The sequence below is a fragment of the Chaetodon auriga genome, chromosome 22, assembly GCF_051107435.1.
Source record: "Chaetodon auriga isolate fChaAug3 chromosome 22, fChaAug3.hap1, whole genome shotgun sequence".
Lineage (NCBI taxonomy): Eukaryota > Metazoa > Chordata > Actinopteri > Chaetodontiformes > Chaetodontidae > Chaetodon > Chaetodon auriga.
This window is the reverse complement of record NC_135095.1, coordinates 4,039,971-4,064,486: the sequence shown is the minus strand read 5'-3', so window position 1 is coordinate 4,064,486 and position 24,516 is coordinate 4,039,971. Positions and strand designations below refer to the sequence as shown.

Genomic DNA, 24,516 nt, shown 5'->3' with positions numbered 1-24,516 from the left:
ACAGATATTTGGTAGCAGGGGTGGCACGGTGGTGCAGCAGGTAGTGCGCGTGCCTCACAGCAAGGAGGTCGCTGGTTCAATCCCGGAGTCGGGCAGGGCCTTTCTCATTAGGTTAATTGGTGACTCTAAAATTGTCCTTAGGTGTGAGTGTGACTGGTTGTATGTCTGTCTATGTTGCCCTGCAATCGGCTGGTGACCGGTTCAGGGTGTACCCCGCATCTCGCCCATTGCCAGCTGGGATAGGCTCCAGCCCCCCGCAACCCCGAAAAGGACACGCGGGTATAGAAGATGAATGAATGAATGAATATTTGGTAGCAGAGCTGCTCATCTCCTGGTTCAGTTTCATGTCCATCTATGCCTTTGAATTACTCATTCGCTATGAGACTCAATGAATGGGATTCATTTAGAACCCTGGACACCTGAAAGCAACCAAACATTGTCCCAAATTCTCTGGATAGAGCACCGTGGACAGTTTTCAGTGGAACTACTCTCTATCAAAGAAATAGTCCTTTGAAAATTCTTCTCTTTGTGTTCTGTGTTATCTAGAATAACAGGATGACTGTTTCTGTGAAGAGATGCTGCTTTTGAATTTTTAAATGCCATTGTTCAATCCTGTGAACAGCACAAACAGAACTTCACTCACCTCCATTGTACCTCAGACAGAGACATCTCAATATTTAGGTGGCTGGGTGGCAGTCAGTAGAGATGAATGGGGAAACATGCTTTTTATTTTTCTTGACATTTGGGTGAACTGACCCTTTAAATGTGCAAGAGCCATTAGGAGGAGAAAGGTTGAGAATGCACAGTGATCAAATGGCTATCAGACCGGACTTTGGGTCATGGCTGTTGAGATAATCAGCTGGGAGGGTAACACACAGGCATTGAGGAAGGACGGGCACGCACACTCAGGGCTCGCTGGATTAGCATATAACAGGCCGGTAAACAAAAACAACAGAGCTTTCATTAATTAAGGACCAAGGGGCTGGGTGGGCAGACGGATGGGCGAGGGCTGCTGAGACACTCATAGTGTGGCACAGCGCCAGGCCTCCAACCACGCCAACCAGTACACAGCTGCCTAATGGAGCGCTGGCACTGCTGAAGGACGGGGGAGTGGAGGGAGGTGGAAAAAAAGAGAAGAAAGAGCGGAAATTGGAGATAAAAATGAAATAATCAAGGAATTTGTGGGAGAAAAGAGGCAGAGAGAAGCGCGGGCTGAAAGACAAAAGGGGAGGAAAGAAAGGGAAACAAAGTTTGCGAGGGAATTGAGAAGAGGAGGAAACAAAGGCAGATAAAAGGAGAGGGGGGAGTGTGTGTGTGCAGAGGGAGAGATGAGATGGAGATAGAGATGGAGATTGGATGATATCCCTCTGTCTCTGTTCATTAATACCGTATGATCTCCTCTCTCCCTCCTTTGTGATTTTAACACATTTCTAATTAGCACAGAATCCTCTAAGTTGGAGCGGGAGGGAGGGAGAGCGGGGACGGGAATCATATTTATATCTGTCTTTAATAAATTCACTTTCATTTGATCTTTTTTTAAACGCACGGGTTGCTGTGCAGCGCCTCTTCTCTTTCCCCTGACTCTGGCAGAATAAAAGGTGGTGTAAATGCAGGGCTAATTGTTATGCTTGTAAGGAAGCTTTGCACGGTAGCTGAGGTTGTTAGATTACAAAAAGTGGAGATTTTCAAAGTTTTACTGCTGTACAAAAAAAAAAAAAAAAACATCTCCCCTGTGATTCAGAGGAGTTAAAGATGTGAAAATCTGGAATCATAGACACACAACTAGTCTGGTGCATTGCAGGAAATAGTGGCTGTAATGTCAGAGAGGTCAGCATCTAGTATATTATTGCTTGACTTTACTCTATCTGCTGTATTTAGCGTCTTCATAGAGACAATGTCAGTGTAGCAGCACATGAGGAAAGCTCCCTCCACGCCTTTCACTGAGACACTTGGCAGCTCGTCTAATCAGAGTGCAATTAGACGGAGACTTCTCTGGGCGACAGAAGACTCTGATTACCCAAGAGTCACTGGGGGTATATTTAGTATCTGTGCTCTTGTTCCTCCGTGGTTCGCGTGGCGCCCCGGAGCTACAGAGCGAGCTGGTGCATGGCAGAGACATTGGAAGGCGGGACGGGCTGAACTTGGCTGGGGCGCTCGCTCAGACTGACTGAGTGACTGCCACTGAGCTCTAACAATGTTAACCTGATCCAAAGCCTCATCATCCAGCTTCCAAGAACGTCAGGGTGTTCCAAATTACACATACATCAAATCTCTTTGTGCCTGTAGCTCCTCGGTGCTTTGTTGCTCTGATCCTCAATTGCTCCATGTGTTCGTCACAGTTAGACTCTTATATTGGTTTGCCCGTAAGGAAGGGCAATATTGCACCTCCTATTAAATGCAGCCCAGTTTCCTCCTGAGGAATTATGTACATTTTGGATGCTTCTGCAACTCCTGATTTGCCTCCAACACCAATAATCAGTACCAATGTCAGCAGTAATGTGTTGTTTATGTAGCACAGCAGTTAGGGTGTGGAGGGTGGAGGGTGGGGTGGTGGGGTGGTGGGGTGGTGGGGTGGTGGATGGGCATGAACAAACCTTCTCACAGGAAACAGGAAAGAGTTTGGTTCCGGTCACAGACCTGCAGTGAACATTTGTTATTTGCTGAAAACATGATCTTTCCCTCACCCTACCCATGAAATAGTTGTCAGGCACAGACATTGTAGAAAGGGAACATTTTAAAATGTTGATCTGTTTGGTTTTTGCTGAACCTTTGGTTAAGATGTGTTTTTTATGTCAAAACTACTTAAGGTTAGTGACAGTTTAAGTTTAGTTCCATAGAAGTTTGAACTGTACAACACTGCCAGCCATCTAATTCAGCCACCTCCCTAAAAGACTGTGATGCTATGTATCAATATCAAAGTTCAGCCATTGTTCTAGATTGTTCTAACTGTTTGACCACACAATCAATATTGTAATTTATCTGATGAGTTCAGCCCAGGAAGTGCAATATTCTCATTCAGTACAGAAGTCACAAGGAGGAGCTGTAGCTGGATGATGGAGCATGAAAGCAGAAACCGTGGTTTGCTATGTCACCGTCTGTGAAGATCTGATGCCTTATTGGCAGGATGACATCATTTGTCTGTGAATATGAGCACGTGTTGTTTAGGAGCACTTAAACTGACAACAACTGATACTGTCATTCTTCTTTGGAGGACAGTCCTGTATCATCTGTGTGGCCACAGAGCTGCCAAAGTGCACACCTTCCAAAACACTGCGACGCTGTCCAGAGTCTGTCTGGTTCAAATATAAAATGTATGATTAATTTCTGAACAATGTCCTCAGTACAAACAAAAACCTTTAATATTACACCATGGCTATTACCAAGGCCTCCTCACCTTAAGAAGCTGATATACCTGCGTTTTGTTTCTAGTGGCTTTAATGGAATTTGTAGCATCTTTTCAGCATTTTTTGGCCAATGACCTTATTTTTACACCAAAAGTCTAATTAGCGCTGCAGTTAATGAGCTGTCAAGTTGTTATATGAGTCTGATAATGACATACTTTTGTAGTCTATTTTCACCAGCATAGATAAAGCATCAAGATACCGCATGTGTATCCTAGAAATATCCTTACTCCAGTCAAAACAAGGAGGACTTTAGAAACTCGAATGGAATAAAATTCCAGGTGGATTTCATCTGTTTTGCATAAATGAAAATATCTACGGGCGACCTCAGTCTAGTGCTGAGTAGGCATCATCCTTCACATCAGATCAGCTGTATGCGATCCAGTTTGCAGTCACGCAACACAGGAGCACATCCATTTCAAGCTGCTGTTCTAAACCATCAGCCTGTCTGTGTTTGCTTTACTGACCCAGAATCCCCCTCGGTGCCCCCACTCCTCCTCTCTATTTCATGTGTCTACCAGCGATCTATGCATCTCCTCTTTGCTCTCTCCCACCTCATCAGCTGTCAGCTCTTTGGGGAATAGGTCCGGGCTTCCCGAGATCAAGGCAGTCGCGTCAATAACCATGTTCACAGAGATGAAAGCTCTGGTGAGCCGAGCCTCACTAGTCGGTTAGGTTCAGGAGTTCACAGGCGCCGCCGAGGTGTAGTGTTGCTGTTGCTGTCAGTCATTGTGTGTGAACCCCGCAGATCGGAGGCAACCTGAGGACTGCGATCAGAGTGTTACGGCTGTTTGACTGCAACCGAGAAGGACACATCGAGCAGCGCGAGTTCCGCCGCATCCTGGACAACTATTGCATCCACCTGACAGACAAGGAGTTTCAGAGGTGGAGTTATACCTCTGACACAGTTTGACACAACAGATTGAACATCACATCTGTGCAGCAGCATGCAAAGGCCCACACACGCCACACATGAGGACTGGTTGAATGGTCAGTGAGCTGGGATTTCTGCTAAGGGCAGTTTGGGGATCGATACCATTTAACAAATCTGGATCCTCTCCCTCTCACCCGAATATGCACATACACACTTTCTTACATCTGAGCTCCACAGCTGAACGTCTGAACACTGACTTCAAGAAGTGCGTATTCATAAAATCAAATTCAAATCATCCTTTCATAACGTGTGCAGATGGTAATGTGTCGCACGCAGGCACACACACGCGCGCTGTCAGCCAACCAGCACAGGCCCGGCTATTTCCAGTATTCCCTGTGGTGGGAAGTCGTCTGTCGGGTAGGACGAGATCACTAGTACTAACTTTGTGGTCAGCCTTTGTCTCTGGATGAGAGTGCTAATTGACTTTTAAAACTTCAGGCCCTGCAGTCAAATCCACTCCAGAAACGCCGCTCAACTTTTTTGACGCGACTCTAGAGGATTGTGTGTGACAGGTTCATTTTCAATGGCTTTAATTGGTTTTAGCGCTCAGGACTCTCTCTCTCTCTCTCTCTCTCTCTCTCTCTCTCTCTCTCTCTCTCTCTCTCTCTCTCACACACACACACACACACACACACACACACACACACACACAGTCTCTGTGTTAGAGCAGATAGCATAAAGCGTGACCTCTTTTCTCCTCTCGTCATTGACGCGGATGTTTTAGACATTACAGGTCACCTGTGATCCTGCCTTTATCTAACCTTTTTTCTAGGTTGTGGAATCACTACAGTCCCAAAAACATGTCGACCATTTCCTACGAACAGTTCCTGGAGACGCTAGGCTTTGGTGACAGCCATGACTTCAAGATCGCTCCAGTCTGCACAAAGCTCGGTATGGAAACAGTGATTATGGGTATCTGCATCACATTTAAATCCATCCAAGTGCTTTTTAAGAAATTTCAGGCTGGACCAAAATTAGACAATAACAAGAGTTATTGTGTTTTTTAGAGGTGACCACTCCACCTGGGAATGTCAAACAGAGGAAGCAGAGACCAGAATCTCTTTCCAGCTCATGTGAGGCCCCATCAGTCCTGCCTCACAGGAAGCTGCAGTCTCTCTTCCACTACAAGGTACAGACTTGTCTGAATTACTTTGTGTATTTTATTCCTCGTGTTTGCATGTCACCATCTGGCCCTCTCCCCTGCATTATCCTCTTTAAAGACAGAGGGGTAAATTGGCTCTAAGTGGCGCGTCAGGATGCAAACGGCAGAGGGAACACTTCTAATTAAAATGTTTGCCCAGAAAAATCAGCTCCTGAGTTAGTGTGTTAATCATGGCTAATTTGCGGGAAAGGCGGCGTCGGCCGGGGCTGGCTCCTCTCTCACATCCGAGAGCTGCACTGGGATGTTTTCCATGGCAACCAGAACCAGAGATGACTCACTTCCTGTCCTTATTGAGGAGCATCAGACAAAGCAAGAGAGAGGACTGTCTCTAAAATATGAATGTACATCAGTGTGTTTTCTACCTGTCAGATGTGTATGAACTCGACCCCCGTGTGGCAAGCGCTGCAGGCCTTTGACACCACCCACTCTGGCCTGGTAAAACAGGATGTCCTCAGGGCCGTTCTTAGCAGCTTTATATTTCCCATGAACCCTCGCTCATTCCAGAAGCTTACCAGCCGGTAGGGAGAGCACTATTTTATTTATTTATCTTTCCTTTCTCTTCCCTCTTTCTGCCAACCTACTCTGCCTCAACCTCCCTGCCCTTTCCTCTTTAAATCTTAAAATCAAGCTATCATTTATTCTCTGTAATATATTTTTCATGCATGTGTATGGATTATGTGTGTGTATGCAGCTATGGTTTGAGAGCAACAGGGCCAGTGAGGTGGAAACACTTCTTGGGCCACTTCACGAGCGCGCTCAAAGAGGAGGGCATCGCAAAACTTCACTCCGAGAGGTCAGTTTGAAATGATGTGTTTTAACCCATTTCACATGCATTATGGAGCCTACACATGATGCTGAGGAGTGTTTTAGTCATCATATGTTGTTCCCCGGTCTGCTGTCGTCTGTGCGGAGTCTGTTCCCACATGACACGAAGGTTTCTGAAAAGATAATGCAGCCTGCGTGACTCTGAATCTGCAGTGCTTGGTGTTATTTTAGTTAGTTATGTTATTGTCCCATGGTAATACGGCTTAAACTGTGCAGTGAACAACTTTATGATTAAGCCTGATTTTTGCCCTGGATTGGTCACACCTCACTAATTTTACAATCTTTTGAGGAGCAAAGGAACGGTTAACAATCTGGCCGTTGGGGAACAAGTCCAGTTTCCCTCATGGCCTCTATTAAAAGATGTGTTAAAAACTGTAGTTGTTTTTGTAATACTGAATTTGAAATATTGTGGAACATCGGAACATCTTTACTGATACTGTGCTGTGATATAAAAGTGAACTTCAGTGACACCTGGCACACACCTTATTGTCTGCATCCTCTAGGCCATCTGTGGCTTGATATTTTTTCTTCTGTTCTAACTTTGTGGAATTGCACAAAGTAATGCTGCCCTTCTTTCTTTTTGGACAACACTTTGAAAAAACTTAGAAGATCAATATGTTGTGTTTCACAAAGAGGTGAACCTCGCTCCATCCTCGCTTGTGAATGACTGAGTCTTTCCAGGGTGCTCCTTTCATACCCAATCATGATACTATCACCTGTTACCAATCAACCTGTTTACCTGTGGAATGTTCCAAACAGGTGTTTTTGGAGCATTCCACAACTTTCCCAGTCTTTAGTGGCTCCTGTCTATACTTGATTGAAACATGTTGCAGCATCAAATTCAGAATGAGTATATATTTGCAAAATTCAGTGAAGCTGATGACGTAAGACATTAAATATACTGTCTCTGCGCTGTTTCCAGTTGAGTATAAAAAGGATTAACAAATTATCACACCGCTTTTTTTTATTTATGTTTTACGTCCAAGTTTTTTGGAGTCAGGGTTATAATTTGCACATTGAAATCGTCAGCCATAAGAACAGTGTAACATTCACACTCAGGAATGCTCCAGTTATGGCTCCCAGTACAACCATGACAGAAGACTTCATGAGACCTTTACAGGTCATCAGCTGGCAAATTTACAGACCATTTTAAACAGGAAAAATCCACTCCAGCTGTTAGTACCACATGAAAAATTCCAGAACTTCAATGGGTGAAGGTGCTTTAGGAGATAACAGTCTCTAATATTTGAGGTGCTGGCAAGGCAAAGCAATGATTGCTGGTCAGAAAGATGGGTTTGAAATTGTAAGGAATTAATGGCCGTACATGTCTATTCTGATATGTCATCTTCTGTCGTTTCCTTACCTTTCCTTTCCACCTTTGTCTTCTCTCAGGGCCTTCGAGCAGCCTCCTCCAGATGACTCGCATGTACAGAGCATTTACCCTCGACTGAAAGACATTTTCCATCTGTTGGACACGGTAGGAGTCAGGACTGAGGATTTAAATAATGCACTAAAGTGCGCTGACGAATCTCCCACTCGCACAAAAGACGCACTGAAATGCTTTCAAACCTCTCTGGTATTTAGGCAGCCTTGCAAAAAGTGTAGCAAAGACAAGACAGAAGTGATTTTGAATGTTATCAGACAGGACACATGGGAGTAATCTCAGCAGATTGCTAAGAGACAAAGGCACATGCTCAGGTGTACGCTTTAAATATAAATGCCAGACAGCTTTACAGATGAGCCAATCATCATCCACAGCTTTTTGATGGCCATAAACATGATTAGATGATTGCATATGGCCACTGGTTAGCCACTCAGTCACTAGCCATATGTTCGTCTGACAGCCATCCCCTTCAACACGCCTCCGCATCCAGTTCTGCCTCTTTAATTTCAAATCAGTCTACTTCAGCTGGATGAAACTTTGGAGTTCGGCTAAACTTTGGGGGAAGGGGGGTTGAATTTTCCATTAATTCACAGTTATGTTTGATGTTGCTGCCGCCACTCACAAAACAACAGTCGGCTTCCAAGTTTGAGGAAGTGTGTGTATGTATGTGTGCGTGTTCGTGTGTGAAGCCTCTCCCAGATATGAATCACACATATCTATCTGCCAGAATCTCCTCCTTTTAATGGCATGGAAGAGAAAAAAAAAAACCCCTCCATCAACTGTTTTAATAATCTATTCAGCGGTGGGAGATCAAACAAGAGTGTCCTCACACCGCCAGCCAATAATGAGGCTTTTCACTCAGGCAGGTTCTAAGCCAACTATGGTTTTTAGACAATCTCTGGGGAAGCATTCAAGAGCTCGGAAGATTTGCTATGATTCGCATTGTTTGTGTATGATTCAAACATACACAATAGATGCAAGTGCTATTGTGCCAGGCCATAATTAGTGCTATCATAATCATTAACATATGCACTGTTAATGTAATCCAGTATAATAGCCTGTCAATATGGGGACTGTGTACTTTGTGGTGTTGTTTTGGATTTCTCTTCACTCCCATTTTATGACGTTCTCTCAAAAATCGTAGTTGTAAATCTTTAAAACAATCCCCACAGTATATGTGTGTTATTATATGTAATGACCTTTAGATCATCTTTTAAAATGTGTCATGAATTACAGATGTGTTTTCTTCTTCTTTTGAGTTGCTCAACAATGTCAAAGCTTTGTCTGTGCCATTGTGAAAAAAATTGCCATGTAAACTGTTCAGTACACAACTCAAAGTGGAGGGCGAGGATAATTTATTTATTTTTTGTTCCATCAAAGGAAAGAGTGATAAAAAAGTTTTAAGAATTTATGAGAGATGGTGAGGGAAGTAGTCAGAAGACGCTAGCTGTGACGTGAACAAATATAATAGAAAAAGGGTCTTAAAGACAGTTTAAAACATCTGGACCAGGACGAGTAGCTCCTTTTTATTATTAGTGATAACATCAATGTTGCTTTGAGAAACAGTGTTGTAGATAATTTAGTAATACAAGAGGTTTTGTTACAGGTTTAAATAATTATTCTTGATAAATTCCATTTTCCCATCATTTTGCTACAGACTACATTACCCACGATACGTATCTGTGCATGTTTGTGTTGTCTAAGATCATGTCCTTGTGAGACAATGCAGTCCATCTGAAGAGGGATGCTCTCATCGCTTTCTTTCTTTGCAGAAGGAGGCCGGTTGGATCACTCGGGCAGACCTGCGACATTTGCTGGAGAAACCAGATGGAACCACGCAGGCCCACCTTCTTCCTTCACAGATCTCAGAGCTGCTCAATGCACTGGACCCTGAACACACCGGGGTCATCCAGCTGGACCGCCTGGAGAGACTCAACCCCAACCTCAGCGCGTCACCACCAACCTCCCCTGCTAACACTGCTGAGCCCCTGGATGTCCCCGAAGAGACTGAAGACACTGCTGTATGTTTGTATAACCATTTGCTAGTGTGTGTGTGTGTGTGTGTGTTTGCATGCATCCACACTTCCACGTCAGGCCATAGACATCCATTATGTTGCTTTTTTTTTTTTTTTTTTTTTAAATCAGGAGCAGCTAAAAACACCAGATGAGAGACAGACCACACAGTGTGCTGATAAAGTATCTGTGGCATCTGCTTCATGGAGAACAGTGAGTGTGTTAACACAACATACTGTGATCAAATATCACCCATATCACACATAGCTTACACCATGAGATCAAACAGAGAAAGAAAACAGAAGATGAGATCAAAAGAGGGCTTGATTATTAATTCACAGTTTGGGTGTGTGTGTTTTCTGTATGACTGCGTGTACACTGTGTGTGCACTTATATATTAAGGTGGAGAATTCACTGCTGGACAAGCTGTGTGAGCAGCTCAGTGCAGTGCTGGCAGCTCTGAAGCTGCGTGACCCTCAGCACGCTGGATACGTCACACAGGAAGATCTGAAGAAGGTCTTAAGCTGCTATGGCATGCCCATCTCAGACACACACTTCAATAAGTAAGAAACACACCCAGACACACTGCAGTGATGAAAAAAAATGGCAAATTCGAAAGGAAAAGATGGGAGCTGTTATTTTCAGAGGGCTGACATGTAAACAGACAACACATTTACACCTATGAGAAATTTACCAGCGTGTACGCATGTCTTTGAATGCCCAGAGGAATCCCACACAGACACGAAGAGAGCAGCACACAGACAGGTCCCAGCTGGCTCGGTCGACTTCAGGCTCGGTAGTTAACACTATTAGGTACCAGTGTTAACTACTGAGTCTTTGTGAACCCTGTCACATACATATGCCAGGCTATAAGCGAATGTTTCTCAGTTTTAAGGAACCAGATTGGCATTTTGGGAAATATGCTTTTTACCAGAGTTCCATGAGAAAATCGACATTATGTTTACATGAGTACAGAGCTGCAGCCAGGAGGCAGTTAGCCTAGCTTAGCTTAGACTGACTGCAGGGGGAAGTATCATTACAGCTCATTAATTAGCGTGTTGTATTCATATGATTAACCTGTACGCAACCAGAGCATTTACTTGACACATTTTTAAGTCCAGTTTATGCTAAGCCTCTATTAAAAACTCTGTGGCCTCCTGTTGCTGAAAGTTTTTCAAAGATCCTGAAGCTTTACAGCAGCATAGTGGACTACATGCAGACGAGTGTGGCTCAAATGCACCGCAGCTCTCAGGCTAAAGCATCAGCTGTCGCTGTTAATTTAAAATTTGCTTTGAAGATTGAATTTGAAGGACACTTTGAATTTTCAATGTGCTTTCTCTGCATGTATGGTCAAGGCAGGAACCAGTGCTGTCTAGGAACATGAATGAGACGCACCTGCTGCGTTTAATTGATTATTGAGTCCCTGCGTACACTGGCCCTCCTGGCCTGTTAGCGTTTTGATTAAGTGCCTTGATTGACTGGAGGATGAACAGATCTTTCAACCCTCTTTGTCTGCACTTTGACTTTGAACTATCTGTTGGAAGTCAGACATGTCGCATATGTGAAAGGTCTGGGGAAACACTAATGTAAGCTGGGTGCTACAGCTACAGTAGGTTTCTCACAGTCCTGGAGCAAACCCTGATCCACCCCTCGATTCCGCCTGCTCTTCCATGGTGTTGTGTGTACATCTATTTTCTATCTGTCTTCACTGAAGATGATAAATACACTGGAACTCAGCTTCATCAGCCCTTATCTTTACCAAACTCTGAACACCTCCGCTGTTTGTGCTCTGGAAGACCAAGATTTCATGCTAAATCCTATATATACAATAATGTGGAGAGCAGAGGCCGTCAAACTCAGCAAGGCTTTCACTGGTTTACAGTACATGAGGGGATGTTTTAGATCTGTTGTGGTCAAAATATACATATGTGGGCTTTCCAAACTTTCTCTTTCTGTTTCAAGGCTCTGTGAGACCTCCAGCTCAAGACCGGGCGACTCTTCTAAGCTGGTTTGTTACACTGGCTTTCTCAGAAACCTGGGAGTACCACTAGCACATGAAACACACACATCCTCATCCCACAAAGAGAGTGACCATACTGACAGGTGAGCCTCTTTAGGCATTGGGCTCTACCTATAAATTAATGTTTGGTTCTTGAAGGGTAGAAGTACAGATGTTCTGCCCGTCTAATTTATCTCACACATTATTGTTCATTTAGTCTGAGGTTTGATTACAGCACGCTCTGCTCTGGCCTTGTTCTTCACTTGTAGCTGTTTAATCTCATACTTTATCAGTCACTTTGACTTGTGAAGGCGACTCTTGACTGCAGCCCTGGCGGCATGATCTTTTATTCATTGTCTGTTCTGAGCTCTAAACAATCTGCCCTACAGGCCATGCACATCACGTCAGTCGACCCCACAGTCAGTCAAAGGGCAGCGGCCTCCTTCCAGCCTGCATGTCGGTCCAGACACCTGCAACATCCTGGACATTGTTTTCCAGAGGATGAGAGTGAGGTTAGAGCAACGCCACACCAGCCTGGCTGACCGCATCCAGGCCATCACCCACAGCTCTGACGGGATGCTGTCAGAGACAGATGTACGAAAAGTGAGTCGGGAACGAATAAAAGCTACATGACCACATCAACATACTAAACACTGCCACTCTGCACATAGACTTGAACATATCAGATATGTTTTGTATCTGTAATTTGTTATTAAAATGCACATTTCTTTTAAAAGCTAAAAGGCATTCTACTGTATTTACAGACCCACTGGTAGAAGCCTCCTACGGGCTTTTATTCTACTTTTTTCAGAAATAAACACCAACAAAGTGACCATCAAAACTGACAAGATACATGCTAATGATGATGAAAAATCATCACAAGGCACAAGGCAGATAATTAGTCTTGCACCAAATATGAACTGGGAAAGATATAAGAAGTGGTGGATTAATCCACATTTGGTGCTCTAGTCAATATTTGGGGGAACAGGATGGTGTGTATGGGACTGAGTCAAAATAAACCACAGTGTGTGTGTGTGTGTGTTCATGATAATGAAGAAACATTCACAACATGCACGACATCAGAGCTCTATGGCGCAGAGTCTGACTGTTATTTGAAAAAGGAACGGGGGCCCATGTGACGTGTGTGGACCTTAGCTGAAACAGAGAGGAAAGCAGAGCGTACAAATGGTGAGACCTCTAATCGCATAAGTACTCAATGTAGAAGAGGCTGCAACGGCAATAATGAGATGCTAAAAATAAAAGACTCACATGTAATCCGAGCTGTGTGAATCAAACTTCTTGTTTGGTAAATGTTGAGAAAAGGGCATCGGGTTGGATCTGTGAGTCATCAGACACTCCTACCTGAGCCTCACAACACTCGGTTTGGTTTCACCCACTCAGGATTCTTGGCTAATATTTACTGGGCTGCTACGCTGATCGTTTTTTCATCTTCTGTGAGAGGATAATTCCATTTCATTACAGTTGGGTTCTTTTTTTTCATAATTATGGCCATCGGTCTGATCTGTTACGCTAACATTGCACTCATCAAAGTAATTGCTGAGATCTGAGAACACGGTGACAAATTACAAAAGTGCCAGACAAGTATTTATTAGGTTTGGATAATAAAATGTCCATTCAGACGGCAGGAATATTGGTGACTAGATAAATAAATAAGTACAAATATAAAGAAAGAGATATTCAACAAATCATTTTTCATACATACAAACAACAGGCATGGTGCACTTGTGTCTCACTAAAGAACACGACTCCATCAATTATTAACAACAAAAAGAATGAGTCATATGAGAAAATGCATGTATAACAAGCAAATACATATAGCAGGCTGTGTTGTATTTCATTTAGTTTCTTTGCGTGATTTGTTTTTATTTCGACATTTTTAACCTTCCACGGTTGGTCAGTAAAAGGCACAGGTCAAACCTCCATTTGTACCTGTTGTAGCTGGAGAATGAGTGTGGTTCTGACTCTGAAAAGTCACTGCAACCTGGCCTGAAGCACGGCGCAGCGCGGCTGACTGCCAAACTTGCTGCTCTCCTCTTTTGCCTCCAGATACTAGAGGACAGCTGGGTCATGCTGGACAAGAGGAATTTCAACAAGTTCACAGAACTGCTGGGCTTCAGGAACGGAGAGATCGAGAGCTCGGCGTTCCTCAGCAAGTATGAGGGTGAGAAAGAAGAACGGCAGCCAGAACATCTTGACCAGCGGCGTCAGCAATCCCATCAGTTCTGCATGGCAGGGTTTTCAATGCTTAAATAGAGATTTTAAAAATCCCTTCCTACTCCCCACCAGGCTCCCGTCCCCCTCCATTCCATCTTGCCTTGCATCCAAACTCCTACCCCACCCACGGTGATCAAATATAAGCCCCCCGCTTCCTGTAAAATGATGTCTTTCTTAGCACATGAGCCATTGGAGAAATCATCCTGGATTATAAATAGAGTAAGAGTGAGCCTCGTCGTCTCTCATTAGCAGAGCAGAGAAGCACACAGATTCAGAATTGCACTCATTTCTGCTTGTTTGGGCTAATTATGTGCTTTGGAAGCAGAAAACAGAGCAGCAGGGCATCGCTCTAATTTGTATCCTCAAAAAAAAAAAAAAGAAACCGGAGCAAGAATAACAAAAAGAAAAAGGAAAAAAGAAATTATTAAACAAAGCCAGAACGTGAAGTTAGTCATGTTTGCGAGGCATACAAATCGACTTCATAGGTTCAGAATATAAGCGTGCTTGTAATTAAATGTAAATTAGGTCAGGCAGTTAAATGCCCAGTGTGCTTGCCAGACAAGAAGGGCATTCTGTGGAGAGAGGAAAAAACACAAATCATTCACAAAACACAACAAAAATTCCAATTTGTTGGGTACAATTCCCTCACCCAGACTGTGGATGTAGGGGGACCAGCTAGCTGTGCCAAATATCGAAACTCTTGTGATTTAACCTCCCCGTGGTTTCTGTAGAGGCCACAGCCAGAGACGGGCAGCGGGCCTCTGAGGGTCATGGGGAAACGGATGAGGTCGACCCCCTGCGTACGTCTGCTGAGCAGTGCCTGGCTGCCATGAAGACCAGGATCAAGACCATCCATGGGGTGAGGAAGATGCTGACAGGAAATCTTTCAGACCAGCTGCTAATCAGCAACGCTTTCAGCTACTGTTGGATGTCTTTAAAACAATGATGTTATTTGGCTGCTTTTTCCTTCAAGTTACATATTATAACATTTATTTAAAAAATGAATAAAAAATGCTAGGTAATTAGGGAAAGAGAGATCGGAAATGACGAGCAAAAAAGGTCCCTGGCTGGATGTTTGACTCATGGTTAGGCCAACAGGGTGCCCCCCCATAGCTGGCATTTATTCGGCAATGCCCTTTCGCTGTATCTGTATCCTGTAATTATCTCTGTTTTTTTGCTGTCAACCTTTCCTGTGTGGGATTCACATTTCATACCCATGCACAACAGATTTACAGCTGGTGCAGGGCATTTGTCATGTAATTCAATCATGAGCTCAGTGTATTTTGTACAATATGGTAAAGAAACTGTAAGTAGTTAGTAAGAAACGAACCACGAATGAGCTGAATAAGTTTAAACTGAGGACTGTATAGCAGATGATGAGTCTGGGGGATGCTATTACTCTACTACCACTCGTCATTCTCACCACTTTCTTTGTGAATCATTCCTGACTAACTCTGACCGAGACACTAACCAGCATGAGACTAGTAATGACTCATTAATTATTATTTACTTAATCATTAGCTGCTCTCATTTTTTACTATAGTAAGTAGTCTTCATTATTTCATGATTATGACAAGCAGCTACTGAGTTTTTAGTGGGAAATTAGTTCCGTAATAACAAACCAGAAACAGCGGGATCCTCATTATATTCAGATCACATACAGTATATATTAATATTCACAAACACAAAGTAAACCAGCTTAAAGACTTGACCATGGAGTTGTGTGGAAAGGCAGTAACTCCACACACAAACTCCTTTCACAAAGTATGGTAAGTGTTTACATGTTTATTCTCACCATCCAGCAAAATAGCCCAAAATGAATTGAGACTACTGGATCCAAAAGAGAGCAAACAACTTCAAAAACATAAGGCCAACTAGAAAGCCACCATATTTTTTAAAAAATGAGAAGAATGAAGAAACAAGTAGAAGAATAATGATGTTCAGTAAAGGCATTGCTATATGCAGGTTTCCACAAAGAGACTTCAATCAGGAGAGTCAGCTGAATGAAGACAACTGTTTATTACACACATGATATATGAAATAATTTTAGGCAGAAGTCTTTGGCACTTAGACTCCACGTGGGGATTTTGTAATGGAGGGGTGCCCTGAGGAGCAGCCATGGAGTCCGGACACTGATGGCGGTGGCGGCTGATGACTGTCAGCGACAGGAAGGTGGAGGGGTGTGCGTCACAGCAGCATGAAAGAACACAGGCTCCGAGGGGAACAGGAGGTTACAGCAGATCAGACGATGTTCTTAGGGCAAATGTAACACCCTGTGGAGCTTTTGACCTCTAGTCACGCTTTGAAGTTGTTTTTGTACGAGTGGGTCTAACTTTTGTTTACCCTAAGGAAGACACACTGATCTGCACACATGTAGCAATGCGCAAACAAAGACAGGGAGGAAGAAGACTGCTAGCAAGTAAACATGCATGTGAACTATGCTAGATGTAAAATACCTTAAAAAAACAGTGGACGCTGTTGACACCAGTCTTTTCCCATCAGGACTACCTGACGGCATTCCGCCTGATGGACAGGAAGCGTAAAGGCGTGGTCGACTGCCATGATTTCAAACGGCTGTACAGCAGCCTGGGATTTTTCTGCAGGGAGGGAGAGTACCAACGGCTGCTGGATCTGACCGGCCTGCATCCAGGAGGCAACCTCAACTACGCAGAATTTGTGGATGTTGTTGAAAATAATGGCAAACGCAAACACTGGACTCACAAAGCTACTGTGTGAGTTTGGTCTTTATTCCTGATGTTTGGCCATTTTGACAAAACTTGTCTCCAGACTGTGCTTCCATGTTTGTTTTATCTGTCTCTCCTGACAGACAAGAGCAGCTTCATGGACTCCTGGCCTGTGAAGCACGCCACAAGTGGACAGAGATGTCTAAGGTCAGCAGAATGTGCAGGAAGCACGCGGAATGATCCTTTGCACGATGCGCAGATCTGTACCGTTCCTCTGTATTCCATCAGGTGCTGTGCCAGTTTGACACAGACGGCCATGGCTGGATCCACAAAAGGAGCTTGAGGGGACTCCTCTTCACCTATGCCCTTCCCATGAGATCTGACGAGTTTGATCAGCTTTGGTCGAGGTGAGAGATGCCGAGCTGAGGCGTCACAGTTACCACGTCATAGACGTCCTCTTCCTTGTGTCAGCTGCAGTTTTTTTCACTTCATTTCCACAGATATGACCCAGAGTTACGGGGCTGTATAGCAGTTTCTGACTTCCTGGAAAAGCTGGGGTTTCATCAGAAGGGGGAACTCAGGTCTTGGAGCCAGAGGATGAACCAAACTGTTGCCCAGCAGGACACTGACAGACCAGTCTCCTCTGATGCTGCCTCACCAGAGTGTATACAGTAAGTGAAGAGGGGTACTCTTATTATCCAACCATCCATTCCCTGCTGCTTATCCAGGTCCAGGTCTGTATCCTAGATCTCCGTCTCCTTAGCCACATCCTTCAGCTCTTCCTGGGAGATCCTGAAGCTTCCCCAGGAATCCCAATCTTTTTTCCTTATTTAATATTGAAGACTCAGAGGTTCCATATATTGGAGTTCTCTGATTCATTATAGCCAGATTTTCAATAGCAAAATGAACAAACAAATCTTTTCAGTTTTATGTTAATAAACTGAAGAAATAACATTCAGCTCGGTACGAAGGTTGTGATTTATACTTAACAAACCTGAAATACACACACGCACAAGATTTAATGTGATTAGAAAATATATGCAACCTTAGGAGCAATTAAAAATATGCACCTATATACCTGGCATTTCATTGATTTGAAACTTTAATTACCTTCATTCACTTTTGAAATAATGAGGCTCATAACAGGCCCAATACACACAGTTATAACAATTTCCTTAATGACTCAAGCAGAATATATGCCCCAATAAATAACAACAACAACAACACTGAATACATTTACAGACTAATATTTACAGAGTTTGATCTGGACCCCAGAGCATCAGTACATTTCGATATGACATATGTTGTTATTTTACTCTCCTAAATGAGCTTCTTACCACAGGGGGTTTGGTAAACAAACATTTAAGCCCAGTGTAGAAACATTTTGCACATGCTGTGATTATTATTGAGCCATTATTAAAATATTTTTCATGATAAATACTGTGAATGCCATGTAACAAGGATTATTCATTTAAACTCATTTTCAAGTGCAGCTGTACAATAGATCTAATACAGAGCACAACTTTTGATTTATGAGAGCATTTTTGTTCAGATATTTATTGTTTTGAGGAGAGGCCTTTTCAGAATATGCATTAAAGCGTCTCACATTTGTTTTCCGATGATGGGAATCAATCCTGAATCAGAAGACAAGGGAGAAAATCATTTCTGTGAACACCATCTACAGTTCGCACAAGACGCAGAACAAGGCAGGAAAACACATGTAGAAAGTTCTGAATCAGAACATCGCTTGTATATTTAAAGCCTCTTTTGTAATGCTTATCTAAACACACTGTGCGCTGTGGACTGTGGAAATAAAAGCTCGGGACTCTTCCTCCCTCCTTTCTCTTTAGGCACAGTGTTTCCCTGGATGAAAGCTGCGAGAGCCTGGGCTCCATGGATGTCCTGTCTGCATGTGACCATAAAGCAGAGAACAAGCCTGAGCCTCCTCCTGTATCCCCTGATGCTGTGCGTCAGATAGAGTCTTTGGACAGCCTCAGTCCAGGCTTGGCTCTGGCTAGGATGCGAGAACTCGTCACTGCCTCAGCACCTAATCTGTACAAGGTGAGGCTGACTAACACGTTTTATTTTCCTCAGTCATCAGTTTCTCTTTCAGCTGATCACCTCTCTGTGGCTCTTTCTGTCCTTCAGGCATTCTTAGCCTTTGACCAGAGTGGGACAGGGATGGTTAAAGCTCTGGATTTTCGTCAGGTGTTGGATAATTTTTGTGCCCGCCTGTCAGATAAACAGCACAGATACATGCTGACTAAACTGGAGCTGGACTCTGAGAGCTGCACTGTTAACTGGAAGGACTTCCTGAACAAGTTTCAATCACAGAGCACAATGGTAAGCAAAGCAGATTCCAAAGACCCTTCAAGGAATTCTTTCCGATTAGAAGATTGATTTTAATCCAATGTCCGGGAGTCTATCTTAGCATAAAGACTGGAAGCAGGGGAAACCACAAACGTGGCTCTGTCCATAATGAAAATGAAGCCTACTGTAGTCCAGACTAAAATATCTCAACAACTATTGGATGGATCACCACAGATGTTGGTTCCCAGGGATCATTTGACTTTCCATGAAGTAGTAACATAAGACAAGTTTTGTCTTCTTTTTTTTTTCGTAAAATAACTCAACAACGATTGGATGGATTGCCATGAAATCTAGTACAAACATTCATGTGCTCCCTTTACTTTTCATCTAGTGCCATCATCAGGCTAATATTTCCAGTTGTTCAGTACTTCAGTTGACGACTAAATACCAGCAAAACATATGACATTCCTGTGATCCTCAGCTGTTCAGTGCAAATGCTAGTGTGCTAATATGATGCACATGTATTTATGAACTTGTTAGCATAGGATCATGGGCCACGGGACTAAAACTAGATCCCCATATCAAGACTAAGACCTCTGAAACCACAGAGCATCTGCAGCAGATCCAGAAAATCTTCTCATGTCACTTGTATGAAATTACCAAAGAGCTGATGGATTTGGACCCCTCTAACAGCACTTCAGTCTCAACAGAGCAGTTCAGACAGCTTTGTGATCGCCACTGTCTGAGCCTCACAAATGATCAGGTAAAGCCAGAAAATGTGTTTACTGCTGCTTGTATTCCAGTGAATTATAATTCAGAGCATTCAAAGAAGACAAGACACATTCAAGAGAACAAGCACATTTCCAACAAGTCTCCCAGTGCTTTCGAGCTGAAACAGCACATACTGGCATCAGTCCGTGGTTACAAATGAAAAAATCAATCTGAATCTCAGTACATTTGCCAGTTCCCTTCATTTTAGTCTGGTATGTTTTCTTTAATTATTCTAATCACAATCTAATTTATCTTTGCTGATAATTATTGACTGCATGAGAAAGTTAGTCATCTGTAAAACCAATTTACATACAGTGTGTGACTCTCTTTGGGGTATTAGTCCCCCTGGTGCGGATGATTATCATGTGTGTGTTTTTTTCTCAGTCTGAGTGCGTGTGGAGTCAGATGCCTGTGAATGAGCAGAAGAAGCTGCAGTGCAGAGAGCTTCTGAAGCGTACCGGTGCTCTGGACAGGAGCCCCCTCACAGATGCAGGGCGTTCCACCAACAACATTGAATCGCCTTCCCCTGAACCCCGAGCAACAAAATCTTGTTGCCCAGATACTGCAGGTGCCACTCTGCAACGCACTAAGGTAAAACACATGGGGCTAGACCTTTGTCACTGTCAAACCATACCTACTATATATACGTTTTTTTAATTATCATTGCTCTATAGAACAATAGAAACCCCAAAAGCTCAGTCATGAATCATGCCAGCCTCAGTTGAACCTTGTAACACTCGTACAGTTTTTGCTAAATGCTGCAGAATAATCTATGATGGATGAAGACACCAGCTGCTTCGCAAAGTCAGACAAGCTCAGTTTATTACTGCGAATCTTGAAACTACAAAATTCTATTTGTGCCTCAATCCTGAGTGCACAATTGGACATTCTGAGCACAGAAAAAGATTTGTTGTGCAAGCCTAAATTATATTTTGTGGAGACATTATTGAGAAAAAAAAAATTTCAAAAAGTGTTCCGCTGTTATCCATATAAGCGCAAAATTTCACATTTGCTTAGTATTTGAAACTGCTGAATTTCTTGCTTTGTGCACTCGCACACATAAGGATTTTTGATGGCTCAGATTTAACTATTCTTTACATTGTTTCCACAAAATATATGTGTTTGCAAAACATATTCAACTGCATGCTCAGAATTGAGGTACAGATATAATAGAGCGATAGATAGAGTGCTTTATTGATCCCCTAAGGAAAACTGCAGTGTTCTACACTTAAAAAAAATACAAACATGCATAAAAACTACTGTACTGAGTAAAATAAATAAATACATAAATGGATAAATACAAGATAGAATAAAATAGATTCAGTATTAAGATAAGATAGAGCTCTCACAGTGCAAGTTAAAGTCCCTCAGAAGATAAATTTCCTCTCCTTGCACAAAGGGGAGTCATTGTACAGCATTATTGCAGTGGATAGGAATTACTTTCTGCAGCGGCCCTTACCACAGAGTTCTACAACTACTACAGTGGAGTTGAAGAAGCCTCCAACCGAAAACACTCTGCTGTCTCATTAGTAGGTCATGTAGGGGATGTGAAGTGTTGTCCATTATGTTGAGCAGTTGGTGCAATATCCTTGTCTCAACAACCAGCTCATGGGGCTCCAGAGCAGTCCCCAGCACAAAGCCAGCCTTCTGTATCAGTTTGTTCAGTTTCTTGGTGTCACTGGCTCTGATGCTGCTGCCCCAACAGATGGCTACAAAGAAAACTGCACTTGCGACAACAGACTGCTAAAAGATCTGCGACATCTTGCTGCACACATTAAAGGACATAGTCTGCCTCAGTGTTTCACTTCCAGTCAAGTCTGTTGTCCTCCACCTCTTGTCTTCTGATGTTGAAATGACCCCTGGTCCTCCTGAAGTCTACAGCCATCTCCTTTGTCTTGGTCACAGTTAGGGGGAGGTGGTTATTCCCACACAATGCCACAAAGCAGTTCCCTGTATTCCCCTGTCTCCTCTCCACCACTGACACACTGCACAACTGTAGAGTCATCAGAGAGTTTCTGCAGATGGCAGGACTATAAATTGTACCGGAAGTCTGAGGTGTGCAGTGTAAAGAGAAACAGTGAGAGTACAGTCCCCTGTGGTGCTCCTGTGCTGCTGACCACCTGAAGAAATCAAAGAACATGATCCTCAGAGTGCTGCCACCTTTGTCCAGGTGAGAGTGGGCTCGCTGAAGCAGTTAGATGACGGCATCCTCAACACCAACCTCAGGGCAGTAGGCACACTGCAGTGGGTTCAGGAAGGTGGCCATCTGAGGTCTGAGATGTGCCAAAACATCTCCAGGACTTTCATGATATGAGATGTTAAAGCAACCGGTCTGTAGTCGCTGAGAACAGATGAACAGCATGTGAACATTTTATGCCAGTCCCAAGGCTTTCTGGCAGAGGCAAGAGGAAAAAAAGTTGGATTAAAATATAAGAAGTGGAGTCACATCAACACATACAGAGTAGAGTTTCAAGTGTCATTCACTGTACAGCCTACGTGCTTCAAATTATGTTAAGCACATGCCGGTTCAGTCTTGGCAGATTACAAGAAGCAAATTTTAAATTCTGGGCTGATGTTTCAAGGCTGTAGGCATGGCATTTTGAGTTTTCTGAGTCACAGTTGATTCAAAAACCCATCCTGAGTCAAGGATTTCTTCAATTAGGTGTAACTTCACCAGCACTGCAGAAGTGAAATGGTAAAACTTATTTAGCCTTGCTTCCAAATCACGACTGCCATTTGTCATTAAATTAAGATTCAGAACATTATACGAAACTGTAGCAGAAGCAAATGGAGTTATTTCACGAATCGTACAGATTTTATCAAATGGAAGTGTTGTGGGTATTATTCACCTGGCTAATCAGTGAAAATGCACTGTGTCTACACAGCAGGCACATGTGGCCAGCATGTTAGCATAGCAGCAACAGCTTCAGTCCTCCATCTGTGTCTATACAGGTGGCATTCAGCATGTAAAATAGCTGAAAATAGACTTGAAGTGACAAAAAAAAACAAAAAAACAAAACTTGTGCGTCAACGTGAGCTGCTAACCTGTTCCCTCAGCACTATGTTCCCCCAAAGCAATTTCCAGCTAGATGGAGAGACCTAAAATGAGCTCTTACACTAATGATGTTGGTATAAGTACTTTTTCAATGAACAACACTGAAAGGGGTGGTTTTAAGCCAAAGCAGCTACATTTGCAGTGCTACTGTGTATTGTTAGTACCCCTGTTAGCATCATTGTACCGCCTTCTTAGTTGGATCAACTTGGCCTCTAACTTTCTCCACTTGCTACGCCCTGGTGGTGGTGCATCACCCCTCTGTGCCATCAAGACTTCGTCCTCTGCAGGGGTCTGCTTAAGAGCCAGAGTGAAGGATGATAAACTTGACAGCATGATTCAGCGTCCTATGATGCCAGAAAAAAAGAAATCTCAATTACGATAACCATACTGGAATAACTCAGGGTAAAGTGGAAATTGGTTAATGAGATAAACTGTTGAGTAGTTTCTGTTACATGGCCTGTCTCCATGATGATCGTTCTCGTGTTTGTATTTCCCCTTTAAGTACAAAGAGAACGTAGCAGAAAGAGAAGAATAAATGACATGGATGTTGAACGTAGCTCTGATAGTTGGTCCTCTGGCTTATGTCCGGGTCAAATGCTCTCCACAGTGAAGGTGGAAATGTGGATCCAGGCTGGACATATGTGTGCTGCATGTAGACAAAGACGTCCTGAAGCACTGGGTCTCAGATGACTGTTTGCCTGACACATCTGCTGTTGACAAGGTTGTTAAAATGTATCTGGCCCAGTGCCAGAGGCAGGTAACCCAGGGCCGTTGCCTTGTGGGCAACAGCAGCCAGATTATGGTTCTTTTGAAATGGACCATCCTGTCCCAGTTGTTGCACCCTCTTCCACAGGGCTTGATTGAAATGGAAGTAGCATCATACACTCACTTGAACACTTGCCTGTCATGCCCAGTTGTGCATTTCTCCATGAGTGCATGCACCAGTGGAACAAAAAAAAAAAAAAAGTCTAGTTCTGCAGTTTTTGAAGAGGGTCGTAGCAACCCAATCTCACATCAGAGCGTATAATAACTACATGAGTCCACAGCACTAAGTGTATTAGTTCCACTACAAGGGCTCTAATATGGGTAAATGGACTTTTGTTCTCTTTTATTTTCAATGCAAAATTTTGAGATTTCATTAAATGTGTTTTGATAAACTTTCTTGTCAAAAGCATGTGTTTTATTTTTGGAATCTTTGTACAGTCAGTGTATGTGATCGTTGGTGTGTTAGCTATTACGACAGGTGAGGCACGAGGTTCTGAGGTGGAGAACAGTTCAAAGACACGCTGGAGCGCTCAGGTGGTGTGAGAACTTGTGTTGAGGGCACAAGGTAGTAGAGGCACAGGTGAAGCAAGGTGGTGGAGGTTGAGGGTCAGACAAAGGAGAAAGATGCAGGAGATGAGACACTGGGGATAAACGCTGGAGAACAAACACTCTAATAACTAATACTCGTACCAGTGGTAACTGGCCAACAGTACCACTAAGCAGCGGAAACAATCTGGTGACGTCTTCAACAGTCCACAGTCTTTATACTGTGCTGATTGTGACGAGTCCCAGCTGAGTAGGAGCCAGCTCCCAGCCACCTGGGGAACCACGCCCAGCCTCTGCCAAATAAGGAAACACAGGAATCACAGCACCACACCTCTCCACAGCACACTGACTGAAGAGGCTCTGTCATGCTGACACATAATCCCCAAACCAAGAATCATAAAGATGAAAAAAAAAAAAAAAGAAAAAAATCTC

At 43.3% G+C, this 24,516-nt stretch overlaps 1 protein-coding gene across 1 annotated transcript in view; it reads left to right on the top strand.

The window, feature by feature from the left end:
* Window positions 1-24,516, top strand: part of efcab6 (EF-hand calcium binding domain 6) — a 42,619-nt gene that overhangs the window by 12,301 nt on the left and 5,802 nt on the right. The window contains 20 exon segments of the mRNA XM_076722838.1: window positions 4,150-4,286; window positions 5,108-5,226; window positions 5,343-5,464; window positions 5,867-6,015; window positions 6,189-6,290; window positions 7,715-7,799; window positions 9,479-9,727; window positions 10,158-10,282; window positions 11,682-11,822; window positions 12,108-12,321; window positions 13,786-13,900; window positions 14,685-14,812; window positions 16,456-16,685; window positions 16,781-16,844; window positions 16,926-17,044; window positions 17,138-17,371; window positions 18,377-18,698; window positions 18,786-18,980; window positions 19,534-19,710; window positions 20,103-20,309. Coding sequence (XP_076578953.1) covers window positions 4,150-4,286; window positions 5,108-5,226; window positions 5,343-5,464; window positions 5,867-6,015; window positions 6,189-6,290; window positions 7,715-7,799; window positions 9,479-9,727; window positions 10,158-10,282; window positions 11,682-11,822; window positions 12,108-12,321; window positions 13,786-13,900; window positions 14,685-14,812; window positions 16,456-16,685; window positions 16,781-16,844; window positions 16,926-17,044; window positions 17,138-17,371; window positions 18,377-18,698; window positions 18,786-18,980; window positions 19,534-19,710; window positions 20,103-20,309 — 3,234 coding nt within the window.